At 41.8% G+C, this 14,314-nt stretch overlaps 2 protein-coding genes across 10 annotated transcripts in view; one reads left to right on the top strand and one right to left on the bottom strand.

Moving 5' to 3' along the window:
* The window catches only part of LOC124634356 (dual specificity protein kinase CLK2), a 55,685-nt gene extending 53,682 nt beyond the window's left edge, over positions 1-2,003 (top strand). For 5 of the 8 annotated variants that reach the window (XM_047169910.1, XM_047169911.1, XM_047169909.1 and 2 more), the window contains one exon: positions 1,581-2,003. In XM_047169910.1, the coding sequence (XP_047025866.1) occupies positions 1,581-1,651 (71 nt within the window). In that variant the 3' untranslated portion in view covers positions 1,652-2,003. Of the gene's footprint in view, positions 1-198; positions 1,086-1,510 lie in introns of all 8 variants that reach the window. The other 3 variants (XM_047169905.1, XM_047169908.1, XR_006984847.1) reach the window with 2 other exon arrangements.
* A 614-nt stretch (positions 2,004-2,617) lies between these two features.
* Positions 2,618-14,314, bottom strand: part of LOC124634342 (NADP-dependent malic enzyme-like) — a 45,553-nt gene continuing 33,856 nt past the window's right edge. For both annotated transcript variants that reach the window (XM_047169890.1, XM_047169889.1), the window contains exons 3-12: positions 13,059-13,217; positions 11,612-11,793; positions 11,184-11,344; positions 10,769-10,973; positions 7,099-7,225; positions 6,566-6,791; positions 5,913-6,055; positions 5,288-5,461; positions 4,740-4,863; positions 2,618-3,921 (exon numbers count right to left, since the gene is read on the bottom strand). In XM_047169890.1, coding sequence (XP_047025846.1) covers positions 3,785-3,921; positions 4,740-4,863; positions 5,288-5,461; positions 5,913-6,055; positions 6,566-6,791; positions 7,099-7,225; positions 10,769-10,973; positions 11,184-11,344; positions 11,612-11,793; positions 13,059-13,217 — 1,638 coding nt within the window. In that variant the 3' untranslated portion in view covers positions 2,618-3,784. The remainder of the gene's footprint in view (positions 3,922-4,739; positions 4,864-5,287; positions 5,462-5,912; positions 6,056-6,565; positions 6,792-7,098; positions 7,226-10,768; positions 10,974-11,183; positions 11,345-11,611; positions 11,794-13,058; positions 13,218-14,314) is intronic.

The following is a 14,314-nucleotide window of genomic DNA, read 5'->3' as shown; positions in this document are numbered from 1 at the left end:
TGAGGGCCATAATAATATTTTGTAATGGACTACCGTTATAACTTACACAGAAGCTGTCTGTACACTTTTTCTAAATGTCTAAAATGAAATAAATTAAAATGCAAAATCGAACATGTTAAAAATGAAACCAAAGCGGCAGTACACACCTACAATAAAATAATGCAAATCTATTTTGTGACAAGTAATCTTTTGTTATAGGACACCAGTTTACAAGGCCATCATTCCTTAGGTCAGGCCTTTTTGTCGTTAGACGCTTATTCTAAAGCTTATTTTTCTATATGATAATGTTATATTTTTGGAACACATGTTGCGACATGAAGTTTTTAATTGAGTTTTTTATTGTGTTGTTAGTGTGCCGTTGATTTCTTGCGCTTTCTATATTCTTATTATTTTTCTCGTCTGTAACTTATTATATGCTATTGTTTTTACTTTATTTGGTAATGGTGTTAGATGAATCTGATGCTGCTAACTGTAATCAGATGTGACAAGCTATAATTATTAAGCATATTTCTATACTAAAAATTAGTATTGTCTCAATGCTGAAGCTTGCACTAAATCTGATTGATTAGCTCGATTGACTGACACCAAAAAAAAACAATGTAACCTTTTAGCTTTTTATAACTAGAACTTAATCACCAGAGTCGTAACAAATTCTTGAGGGATATTCTCAAGGGTTTGTTTGTTCTTATCAGAGATCAATTTTGAATTTATTATAATTTTCTAGACATATGTATGTGTTATGATACAACTTCAGACGTCATAAATAATAATGTTTTCATAACATTCTGACAGTTGACTGACGCTTAACACAGTTCAAAAGAGCAGACTAGTCGTGGATTTTAATAACCGACCTATTAGTTGTTTTGCGATTAGAGATTGGATTTTGACATAAGCTTCATATAAATATGTCACAACCAATTCTAATCTTTGTCAATTCAATTTCTAATCAATAAATTGTCTAAACGGATAGATCGTTTATGTGAATCCACATTCAGTTTAGTTAGATTGTATATTCATGTTTTAGTATCAATTTATAAGACTATTTCAGGCGACAGTTTTCTGTTTCTTTTACTGTAAAAATATATTTAGGCGATTATCACACTGCCCCGCATGATGCAGCGTAGTGCGTGGATGCGTTTTTTTTCCGTTGTATGGAAATATCTCCGTTTGTATGGAAAACACGCATAGTCCAACACACTGAAAATGCATCCACGCGCGTTCATGCGGATCACGCACATACATGCGGAGAAACACGCACCCCCGCGCGTAGGTGCGGGGCGAGACGCAAGGTATGGCACACTGAATCCCGCAATGCCGCGCGTGATTTTGAATGGGCGTGACGTGTATATTTGAAAATGGAACTCGCTGTGCGTGAATTTACAAAACGCACCTACGCGCGTGAGTGCGTGAAAAACCCGCACGATGATGCAGATCTGCACTCCCGCAGGAACGCGCGTAGGTGCGTCGACACGCAAGATGCAGCGTGATGCGGGGCAGTGTGAAGATCACCTTAAAGTTCCCATCAGGACCGATGATAAGCCGTCATAAATTGGAACTAAATAAGTTTGTGCATATTACAGGCAATGACCGCTTACGGTGCAACGGTGAAAGCTCGACGTCTCGCGAGCGGTCGCACTCGCTCAGCAGGTGAGCGGCCGGACGCGCCGCCTGAGCGGACCCGGACGCGGCCCGGCTACCCGGACACGCCCGTCCGGGGCCGGACGCGGCGCCCGGCAGCCGGACACTGCGCCCGGCGCCGGACACGGCCGGCCCGACCCGGACCGGCCCGGACGGCCCGCCGGCGCGGCCCGCACCCACGCGATAGTCAAATGGCGCGGCTGCGTCGCCCGCCGACTGTGTAAACTTGTACAGTTGTAATGAAGTGATAAGTGATAATTATTTGTCGAACATTGTAATCTAGGTAATATTTTGTTGTGAATCGGTACTTCTCAATTTGTATTTATAAAGTAACTATTATTCGAAATAAAGACTGTCAGTCTGGACTTCCCTGTTTTCATTTCTAGACTCTTACCTATTCACTGAAAGTGTAATTTATCGAGGCGTGTGATGATGTGGAAACTGAAAATGGTTCAGTTATCGCTATGATATCATACATCGTCAGGTAACGGAAAATTCAAATATAATTTTATTTTGAGGCGTGATCTTGTCGATCGTGGTCAAAGTATACCTCAGTATTTTTCGATGTCCTTGTTTAACTCCGAAAGTTCTTACAGTTCAAGCAGTTATGTACTAAAAAGTTTATCATACGTTTGTTTATACCAGGCTCCGAAACTACAGAACCGATATTGAAAATCTGTTTAGCACTCTTGCCGAGTAAAATGGGCTATATTTTAGTTCCCGCGTCCCGTGGGAACTACTGCCTGTAAGACCTTGGGAAAACGGCTAGTCCCTTATATCGGTGGTGCAACTTGAACTCACCGAGTACCATAGATTTAAGATCCCACTCATGCAAATTAATTTTAATCAATATGCTGATGGTGGTTTACATAAACAGTGTGTTTAAAGTTCTTCCTCGTATATGGCGCTTATCTCAGTGTTGTGCCGCACAGTAGGTACGAAGGTCGCCAGGTAGAATTTAAAAATAAAATTTAAAAAGTCAGTTATACTCAATTTATTTTCAAAAATTTACATATAAATACCGTACATTCATGGTTTAAGTTGTAACTTATACTATAATTTTAAAGGAACGTCATGCAATTTATTCTAATTCTAATGTACACAAGTAGTATTACATTGTAACCACAAACTGCCCTCAATATACATTGCAACATGAAAAAAAAAAATACAAAACCTGCTTGATAAATAATATGAGAGCTTAATTATCAAGCATTAATTTTATTAATAAATAACACTTAAGTACAAAATATAACTAATTTCAAGGTTGCTTTTGGAATGGTGAATAAATAACAGTTGAGGTCGGCGCACACACGACGCTTTCAAGTCGTGATGTTCTTCGAGATTGCCGCGATGTGATGTATCATCGTAAGCTCCGCGTGTGTTCCGACCCAGAGATAATGACATAAATAACATCAGGCGGCACAATAAATGCCTCTTTTTATTTTGTAAAATATAATTTCAGTCACTTAAACCGCCATATACGTTACGATCACTTAACAAATCCTTTAGAACGCTCGTTGGTCATCAGTACGATCGACTTAAATAAATATTCAAAGCAAGATTATTTGTTAATACATTGCAAGCGCTTGAAAACATCACAATATCAGTTTCAATTTTTTTAATATTTCTTAAATCCCAAGTTAATAGTCTCAAACAATATGACATTTTACGATAATTACAATCCGGAATGTATGACTGTTAGTAGACGTAAGATCCATAGCAGACTTGGAAGTTTTCTTATCGCCAAATAGCGATTTCACGGCTTATCTACCCTGGTCTTACCCTGGATAATTTGTATCTAGAGATATCAACATCAATTCACACTTGTCTTTAAACATTAGCCATTAGAAGAATACGAAAAACAAGAAAACCACCAACAAAAATATTTATTTAAAAACTGGTTAAATTTTTGCTGGCAACCTCAACTTTCGTAATTCCGTTGACGTTTTAAAGAAGGGAAAAAAACAGATGATAAAAAGTTGTTTCGATAGAATGAGAATTTTTCTGTTTTTATCCAACTTCAAAAGAGAAGGTTCTCAGTTTGACCTGTCTGCATGTATGGTGAGCCAATTGAAGTTGTTTTTTTAAGTAATTATGAAGTTGTGGTGTGTTCAAGCTCTGAGCAATGTAAGCTACGCGCGGGGCACTAGATCATGTCGACGCGCACTTCGGTGTGTGGCCACTCGTAGACCGGCGGGACGGCGGCCGAGTACCGCACGTCGTACATTTGCGCGCGAATGAACTCCTCCGTGTTCAGGGGCTGCGGCTGCACTGATGCTTTACCTGCGAAAAGAGAGTTCATGTGTTAGGCTTGTATTTCTAAGAAAAAAATGTACTTATAAGGACATGACTATAAGACCCCTTTAGTTGTTTAGGAAACTGCCACAAAGTAATTACGATCTATTACCAGTTCTCTTCTTCAAAGCGCTTAGAGAAAAATAGTTTAGTTTGAAAATCTTTTCTTTCTGAACAATCAAATTATTTTTCTATTATAGTTAAGAGAGAGCACGATATTAAGTTGGAAGCTATTCCTGAGCAACGAGCAATTACTTCACTTGCTATAACTCCAGGGATTCAAGCTGAATGTTTTGGCTATATTTATTTATCAGCTCACAATGACGGAGTTTCCAAGGAATGCAAATTACATACTAGCTTCTAGATCTATCCATACCAACAACGCTATTAACAAATACTTTATAAACACGACATAAATACAAATAACTGTGTTATCTATTTGCAATGGAAACAGGTTCTGAAAATAATACGCGCTGCTATGACGCAAGTAGCGTTTATTGCCGCCCACGCAAATTTTTCACCCGATCTAATTGAGACACAAAGGTGTTTACCATACACACTGTTTATTGTTGATGCCTGCATTTGCTAACTAGGATAAATAAACATATTTATTTATGTCTATGCACACTTCCTGGTGTACGTCTGATCGAATGATAGGTTAGAATATTTAATGCACATGTGAAATTCCTTTGTTGCTCATTCACGTGAACCAATTTAGATGATTTCTTGGAAATGTGTGAAATCAGTTATTTTTGGGAGACACTACTACTTAAATTATTCATACACATAGTAATGGTAAGACTTACCGCATGTGTAGGCGTGTTCGAAGACTTTCTTGGCGATCTTGACGGAGCAGTTCTGAATGTCCTTGAGCGGCGGGTACAGGCTGCCCTGGTCCAGGTCCTCCTGGGACACGATCTCCGCCAACGCCTAAAGAAATATTCGTTATTTACTTTGGTGTTATTTATTTTTGGTTTTATCATTTTCGAAATCTTTGAAAGTTTCCAGAGGAAAAAAATTCAGTCGCTCTACTGAAAGAATTTCGTCAATATTTTAGACAGATCCAAAGTTGGACGTGCACAATAACAGAATAATAAGATACTATCTGCCTATTGTTTAACGCCATGCGTCCAACAAGTACAATTGTTATAGATGAAATATCAATTTCTGATGAACCTGACGTTTTAGAAATTGATACTGATCTACTAAAAAAAATGACTTCGAAGATGAACGATGATAAATGATTAACGCTCAATCCTTCTCCGTGTTAGAGGAGGCCTATGCCCAGCAGTGGGACGATAAAAAGGCTGTAACTAACTTTGAAGATGGAGAAAAGGATCGTTCAGAAGCTTACTTCAGCAGCTAACAGCAAGAAGTCCTCAGAGATATCGATGATGCCTGCGCAGAGCACGCCGAGCGCGAGTCCGGGGAAGATGTAGGAGTTGTTGCCCTGCCCCGGCCGCAGCACGCGGCCGTCCTTCGTGCGGTAGTCGGGGAACGGCGAGCCCGACGCGAAGATTGCTCGCTCCTGGATTGTAGGAAAGACGGAGGTTCTCAATTTGTAAGTTTTACTAAATGATATAGAATATAGTTGTGTAATTTCGGGAATCTGTCATTTTTTTTTTTGAAAAAGGTAAATAAAAGTTGGTTTTAATTCTGTGTGTGTGTGAAATAGTTATTGCGAGTTGGAGTAGAAAGTAATTACAACACGACACAACATTCTTTTAAGTGTATTTAGAAATCAATATCAGTAGTCATTTCAGCATCAACGATTAATATTAGAAATAAATTACAGAACACTGGACAAATGATATAAGTATACCACATTTAAGCGTCTAGAATGGCTTTAAGGGTCTAGAATGCTAAACATTTTGATTTTGATGACAAAAATTTTGAAACAGCTAATAAATGTAGGTTCTATGATGAAAATTATAAGACAGCTAAAAATTGACCTACAGTTTAGGTATACAGAAACAAACCTCGGTGTTAGTGTATGCGTCGATGGCAGTACATTCGGCCTTGCTGGTGGGGTTGGACAGCGCGAAGATGACGGGGCGGTCGTTGAGGGCTCCCATCTTGCGCAGGATCGACGTCGTGAACGCACCACCGATCGCCGCCGCACCTACAAACAAAAATTATATTGAAAATGTATATTTATATGAAAAATTTAGTTTGCAAGACTAAATCACTAACATTTACACCATCACATAACGCAGCTTGCCAGCAACTTTGTTAAAGCGTCCACATCAGGCGAATACGTCGCGATTGCGCAGCTCGCTAGCGATAGCTCAGTGCGCCCGTGCGGTCACGGCGAGGGTTAAGTGCACCTCTTTAGCGCAGACGCATGCGCGGCGAGAACAACAATGCAGGCAGTACACGGCCAGCTCGCGAACAGCTCGCGAGCTGGCCATTCGAGGCACATTCGCTAGATGTGTACGCATCCTTAGAACATAACTTCTTGATAGCCATGGACTCCCAATAATTTTCAATTACCTTCATATTCATAAGCATTTATGTAGATTATGAGTAGTTGTTATAGGTAAACTTCGTACTCTTTACACTTCCCATTGGTACCATTCACTTAACATTAAATCACAAGATGTTCATTAGATAATAAACTGAATGTACTAACCAATAAGCACGGAAGGTTTAGCGACATCGATGACTTCCTCCAAAGTACGGATAGGCGCGTGGTCCTTTGCGAACTTCTCCTTGTGCTCGTTGAGTCCGCCCTCGGGCCTGTTCTTGACGATCAGACCCTTGGAGTCCACCATCCAGATGCGGGAACGAGCCTTCTCTTCTGACGTGCCTTCTGCCATCATTGCCATCACGCATAGACCCGCGATACCTAGAGATGCCTGAAATAGAGCAATAGTCATGTACATTAGTCATTCAAATATTTTGGGAAATAAGAGTAGGCTTCAATTGATACCTAATACAAATAAAATTAAATTGTAATCGCGGTTATTTATTTTACTGTCATCGATCAAAATTACGACATGATCTAAATAGAAACATACCGACTAATTTTGGTAAAATTTTAGCTCACAATTTGAGTCAGGGATTCACGTGTCATACAAAATTCTTACAGCAGTCAATGGCGCTATTTTCACGGCAGTTTTTTTTTCCGAATATTTTTATTAATAGACAGTTCAACGTGGTTACCTCTCCGGCTCCCTGGAACACGATGGTGTTTTCAGACAACTTCTTGCCGGTGATACGCAAGCTAGCGAGTAGACCAGCTACCGCTACTGCGGCTGTACCCTGGATGTCGTCGTTGAATGTGCAGTACCTAACAAAAATATGTATCAATTTTATTAATGAAGACCAAACAACCATTTTATGTACACAAATCTGAAATAAATATAGTAGTTGTGTGAATATAGAAACTGTTAAATCATCCATATATATTTTTGCAGTTCCCGACAACTGCTTAACATATTGTTGAACGAAATGAGATTTCAAATGATGGAAATGACTTCCCTTCAATTTCATCATCATCATCAGCCTATCGCAGTCCACTGCTGGACATAGGCCTCTCCAAGTGCACGCCACTGAGATCGATTTTCGGCTACTCGCATCCAGCTCCTGCCAGCCGTCTTGCGCAAGTCATCACTCCACCGTGCCTGAGGACGTCCTACACTACGCTTGCCGAGGCGTGGTCTCCACTCTAGAACTCGTTTACCCCAACGGTTATCGGTTCTTCGGCTAATATGGCCAGCCCACTGCCACTTCAGCTTGCTGATTCGGTGGGCTATGTCGATGACCTTGGTTCTCTGACGGATTACCTCATTTCTGATGCGATCCCTCAGAGAAATGCCAAGCATAGCCCTTTCCATAGCCCGCTGAGCGACTTTAAACTTGTGGACCAGCCGTACCGTCAGTGTCCACGTTTCGGCTCCGTAAGTCATGACAGGTAGGACGCACTGATTGAAGACTTTCGTCTTTAGGCACTGTGGGATCGACGATGTTAGGACTCGACGTAGCTTCCCAAATGCAGCCCAACCCAACTGAATTCTCCTATTCACCTCGTCCTCAAAGTTGTTTCTACCTAACTGCAATGTCTGCCCGAGGTATACATATTTCCGAACAACTTCGAGAACGGCACCGTGTATCGCAATCGGTTCCGGTAGAACATGTTCATTGAACATGACCTTGGTTTTGTCCAAGTTCATCCGTAGGCCGATGCGTAGAGAAGATTCAGCCAGGTCGTTCAGCATTTGTTGTAGGTCCTGCAGCGTTTCTGCCATGATGACGATATCGTCAGCAAATCGCAAGTGAGAGATGTGTTCGCCATTGATGTTGATGCCACGTCCTTTCCAGTTCAGCGTCTTGAACATATCCTCCATTGCATTAGTGAACAGTTTCGGGGAAATAACATCCCCTTGTCTCACTCCTCGATGCAACGGTATGGGCCTTGTTTGCTGATTTTGTACTTGGACGGACATTGTAGCGGCTTCGTAGAGACATCTCATCACTTGGATGTATCGCCAATCTACTTGACAACGCTGCAGGGACTCCAGAACAGACCAGATTTCAACCGAGTCAAAGGCCTTCTCATAGTCCACAAATGCTAGACACAGGGGCTGATTATACTCTTCGGTCTTCTGTATAATCTGCCGCACTGTGTGGATGTGGTCTATGGTGCCGTATCCGCTCCGAAACCCAGCCTGCTCCGGTGGTTGGAATTCGTCGAGTCTTCGCGCAAGTCGGTTCGTGATCACTCTTGAGAACAGCTTATAGACGTGGCTTAGGAGGGAAATGGGTCGATAGTTCTTCAACTGGGTTTTGTCTCCCTTTTTGAAGAACAGGACGACAACACTCCTACTCCACGCCTCTGGAGTTCTCCCTTCAAACAGGACGGCATTAAAAAGCTTCTGGAGCTCCCCCAGTACGGGCTTTCCTCCTGCTTTTAATAGCTCTGTTGTAATGCCATCCTCGCCAGGGGCTTTTCCATTTTTGAGCTGTCTCAGAGCGATCTCGATTTCGCCACTGCTGACTTCTGGCAGGTCTTCGGTGAAATGGCGCGTTAATGTGGCTCTAGAATCCTCATTTCCGGGATCAGGTCGAGATGCATGCGATGCGTATAACCGGCCATAGAAATTTTCCACTTCCGAAAGGACTGCGGGCACCGAAGAAACGACTTCTCCACTTGTTGTGGTCAGCTTCGTCAAGTGGCTTCTTCCAAGAGATTGTACGAACACCTTTGACCCCCGATTCAGCTCAATTGCTCTTTCAATGTCAAGAGTATTGGAGCACCGGAGGTCACGTCGTACGTGCTTGTTGATCTCTTGGTTTAGAGCCCGCTTAGCTGACGAAGTGACAGGTGGGTTTTCACGTCGTCTCTTCATAAGCCCTAATGTCTCTTCCGAAAGTTTTGATTTCTTGCCCTTACGCTGCATGTTACAGAATCTCGAACCTTCCTCCCTGAGGATCCGAACCACATTTTCGTGGTTCTGGTTAACGTCTGTTGTGGTTTCCACGGCGGCAAATCGGTTCTCCAAATTTGACTGGAACGTTTCAGATCCTGTCATGGTTTGGAGCAGTGTTGGTCGGAGCCTGGCCTTCATCAGACGGAAACGTTCAGCCTTAAAGTTGATATTCAGAGAGCCTCGGACAAGTCGGTGATCGCTACCGGTATTAAACCTATTGATCACGGAGACGTCTCTGAATATGTGCTTCTTGTTCGTCATGATGAAGTCAATCTCATTTTTAGTCATAGTGTCGGGGCTTTGCCACGTCCACTTCCTTTGGGGCTGCTTTTTGAAAAAAGAGTTCATCAAAAAGAGCCCCTCACGTTCGAGGAAGTTGACGAGCATTTGCCCCCTATGATTCCTGCTTCCAAATCCATGGGATCCTACTGCCGATTCGCCGCAAATCTGTACTCCCACTTTAGCGTTAAAGTCCCCCATGACAACGGTGTAATGGGTCTTTGTAGTGAAGTGGAGGGCCCTTGATATGTCATCAAACATATCCTCCACTTCATCGTCTGAATGTGTCGAGGTCGGTGCGTACACTTGCACTATCTTGAGGCTATACCTGTCGGTGAGCTTTAAGATAAGGTACGCTACCCTGTTCGACACACTAGACACCTCCACAACGTTATCAGCTAGGGACTTATTAACCAGAAACCCAACGCCACCTTGGGATTGTTGGTCTCCCTCTCGGAAGTACATTAGGTGACCTGATTCGAGGGTTATGGTGTCCTCCCCCTCTCTTCGAACTTCACATAACCCTAATATGTGCCACCTAATCTTCCCAAGTTCCACCTCGAGTTGCGCCAGATGCGAGTCAAGCCGTAGCGTGCGGCCGTTGTACGTCGCCAGAGTCAGTTTTGTTTGGTGGCCTCCCGTAACCCGGAGATTCTTCGCACCCCCTGCCCCGCCGTAACCACGGTCGCCACCATGACCGGGAATAGCGGGACTGCCGGGAACTAGGGGCCGTGGCTTTTTTGTGCTGCTCATAGAGGTATTTAGCCTACTGCTATCACGCTGGCCAGACGGGTTGATAGAGGGTTTTTTTCCGAGTTTTCCTTCTCTTGCACTGGTGTTTGGTGCATTTTATACTCCATTAGTCGACTTTTACGACACCCACTGGAAGAAGGGGTAGCGACATATGTATTCTTAAGCCGTCGCTACACGGCAAAGCCGTCGCTACACGGCAAAGCCGTCGCTACACGGCAAAGCCGTCGCTACACGGCAACCCTTCAATTTACAATCACCAAATAGCTGGCGAACTACTTCAGCCGCCACCTTTATTGGTTAATCACCAATAAAATTATGCAATCTCCACCTGACAAAAACCCAATACAAAGTCAAGTAACATCATTTCTTACTTTCCGCGGTACTTCTCGAGCAGCCTAAAGGCGTTAGCATTGCCGAAGTCCTCGAACTGTATGAGGCAGTTCTGTCCGTAGCGCCGCACGACGGCCTGCATGAACTCGTCGATGAAGGCGTCGTACTCGGGGCCGCGGACGCGCTTCTGTCGGAGACCGATGTAGAGAGGATCCTCTAGCATCGTCTGGTTGTTTGTGCCGACGTCTGCGGGGAAACAGATTTGTGTTTTAGTGTGTGTATTCTAATTTAAGTGGAATTTTGTCGTATGTCCGTGATTTCTGAGGGAGGCATTTTTTCGAAAGTCTTTGTTTTTTGTGCTCCATTATTGTTTCTTAACCACACACACACACACACACACAGTTTTTTTACAGATTTATTATATGTATAGATGATCATTAATTTGAGTTTACTTACCCAAAGTGATAGGCAAGCACTGGTGCGGCTTGATGCCGGCGAGCGCGGTGTAGAGCGACAGCTTGCCGACGGGGATGCCCATGCCGCAGGCGCCCAGGTCTCCGAGTCCTAGGATACGCTCCCCGTCCGTCACTACGATGGCGCGGACGTCCGTTTCCGGCCTGAAGAATAAATAATAGAAATTTGAAACAATATGAAATGAAAACAGGTTATCCAAGATATATAACATAATAGCTGAGTTTACGTCCTATACCCAACAATTAAGTAGGTAAATTAACTGTTCGTTTGGAAATTCAACGAAACTGGATCCTACATCAAGTTTACCGGAAACAATCTTCCAAGGCTTTAATTGGCTTCCCTCCAGAACAAACTAGGATCAATTTGCACACACAAGCATCTTTTATATGTTAAAGGTTTCATCAACTCACCAGTTCTTAAGGATATCATAAACGTGTCCCTTATCGTGGATGGTGATGAAGAGTCCTCTAGGGCGGCGGTATACCAGCCCGTACTTCTGACAGGCGAGACCCACGGTAGGCGTGTATACGATGGGCATCATATCTGCCACGTTCTCGCCTACGAAGCGGTAGAACAAATGCTCGTTGCGGTCCTGAAAAAGAGAATTTTTATCGTCATTTTTACATTTTTATGTACTTTGTTTACAATCAATACGATAGTATTGGTCATCTCTGATAGTTACAAGAGTAGTCATTTTAGACTCTTGTTCTTGAGTAATACTCAATAATTACTCCAATACTTTGTAAGCTCCAGGAAATCTGACAAATCTGACTCTGGTCATACCTACTGAAACATTTGGCGTTGAAGTACCTACCGTAATGAACTAGTTCGGGTCAAAGTTTATAATTACTTTAGTTGTTATAAGTTAGAGAGGATATCGCTCGTCTCGACGCTTCTGGTATCCACTCGGTTATTTGATGCTACATTGGTGAATACTTCGAGCATACTCCGCGTATAGCTTCATAGTTTTAGATTAAAGTATTTTGAAATAATTTCGTATCTTCCCAGAAGAATTTCGTAGCTAATGGCAAATACATAAGGGGTTTTGATGCAGACTGCATGTGTCTATTGATTTAATCGTTTGAGTTCTACAGCATACAGCCGTTTGCATGGTCTAACCTTGCATATGACGGGATCTATGCTTCATGAATCCATTCACTTTGATTTGGGTAAGGTTAACAATTAACATGACATGAATGCTTTTGCACAATGAACATGAGTGCTTATGGGTACCTACCTACTTTAAGTACCCTTGAAAACGCAAATATTCTAAATGTGCCTCACCGCGTTCATATTATAATATTGCGGAATTTATAAATAGGAATAAATTCAAATATAATAATACCTATAAGTGAGAAATAAAACGGACAAAATGTTGGTCCTTTTGCCTGCCTTATAAATATTCACTATTCAGCTCCGTTGAACCAAAAGATTCTTCCCAATTTATTCTGGACGCAAACCGACTTAATAAATATGAAATGGAGTTTTATTCATATTTAACGAGGTATTAAATCTGAAATATTTTATTAAGTTCTTTCGAACGTATCTACTTTACTGGGAATTGAACGGAGTAAAAGAGTATTTTCGCATTAAAAACCACTTTTATTGCATGACTTCCTATGAAATTCTAAGCCTCTTGGAAAGGGCTGCGGGATTGTTCGGAAGAGTTACCACGGCCGTGGTACATAAAAGGCCTACGTATGAACATGATGGGATTAAATCAGTATGAGTCCCTCACCACTGCTAACCCACAGCGGGGGGAGCCGTTTCATGATTTTCCATAAAAACGGTTCTTGGAAACTAAGCAAAAGTCTTCCGAAGTCTACTTAATTAATCATATAAATGTGTTACACTTACAAGTAACCCCATGAGGTACATGTATTTGTTGAGCGGGTCCTCGTAGCGGTCGATGGAGAGCTTGCACATCTGCACCTGTTCATCCTGGCTCTTCACCCTGGCTGGCAGCAGCCCGTGGATGCCCAGGGTCTGCCGCTCCTCGATGGTGAAGGCCATGCCCTGAGAACAAACAAGGATTTCATGAGATTTTGGAAAAAATGTGGTCACCCATTATGGGTGTTGCAAGGTATGCACACTGTCTCCCGATAAACTTCTGTTACCATGTTGACTGAACGGTTTTGGTAAGAGATATTTTTATCACGTTATGCGAAGGTATTTTATATGATGACGCTAAGACAATAGAAAACCTTCGTAATTAGCAGGAAAGTTTCAATTATATGACCAAACATTATGTCCAAATCGGCATTGCCAGAGCTACATTAACCGAGAACCACAAAGGTAAAGTTAGGTATAGTAAGTTCAACTCAGTCTTGCGCGCGGCCTTATGTGTGGGTAACCCTTGTACATACACAGTGACTTAGTGTGCGTGACAAGAGGTACAGTCGGGTACAAATACAGTTATTTAGGGGTTACGGCTGTTTAAAGAAAAACAGTTATTACGTAATTTAATGTTTATTTATTTATAATGATTCTGAATCGCTACTTGAAAAATCAAATGATGAATTTTCGGATTCGCTACTCTCACCGAGGTAAATTATAAATTTTGACTCCATGTCAAAATGTCTATAGTATTTTTCTTTTTTCTTTTGTACATGTCGACAAGTATTACCCAACATCCCTTCATCAATATGACTTAAACGTTCATTTATGAGTTTCATTATTTCCGTCTTATTTTGGTCGACATTATGCGAAGCAATATTATTTTTTAAAGTTCCCCACACATTTTGTTTACATTATTATACTAGATTATACGTCTTTTTACATTCTTAGTCCACACTTTTATTTATTGTCCGCGTACCCCGAGATCTAGAAAATATGTAAGGAGTATTTAATTCATCTTAGATATTTCACCTCATTTATTTCTTAGATACTGTCAACGTCAATTTGAAAAAACTTATGAGAAAATAATGAAAAACTGTAAAATGTAATAATAAAAAGCTTTGAATGTTGTTTCATTTTTTGAAACGCTACCTGACTCCTTAAACATTTTCTCCGTGAAGAACTAGACATTTTCGTAAACGACTGTACCCATAACAAAAAGCGATAAGAACACGTCATGCTCGGACGACGTCACTGTCACACGAATGAAAGTTGTA

This window comes from Helicoverpa zea, chromosome 11 (genome assembly GCF_022581195.2).
Source record: "Helicoverpa zea isolate HzStark_Cry1AcR chromosome 11, ilHelZeax1.1, whole genome shotgun sequence".
Lineage (NCBI taxonomy): Eukaryota > Metazoa > Arthropoda > Insecta > Lepidoptera > Noctuidae > Helicoverpa > Helicoverpa zea.
The sequence above is the reverse complement of the archived record's forward strand: the minus strand, read 5'-3'. Positions and strand labels throughout refer to the sequence as shown.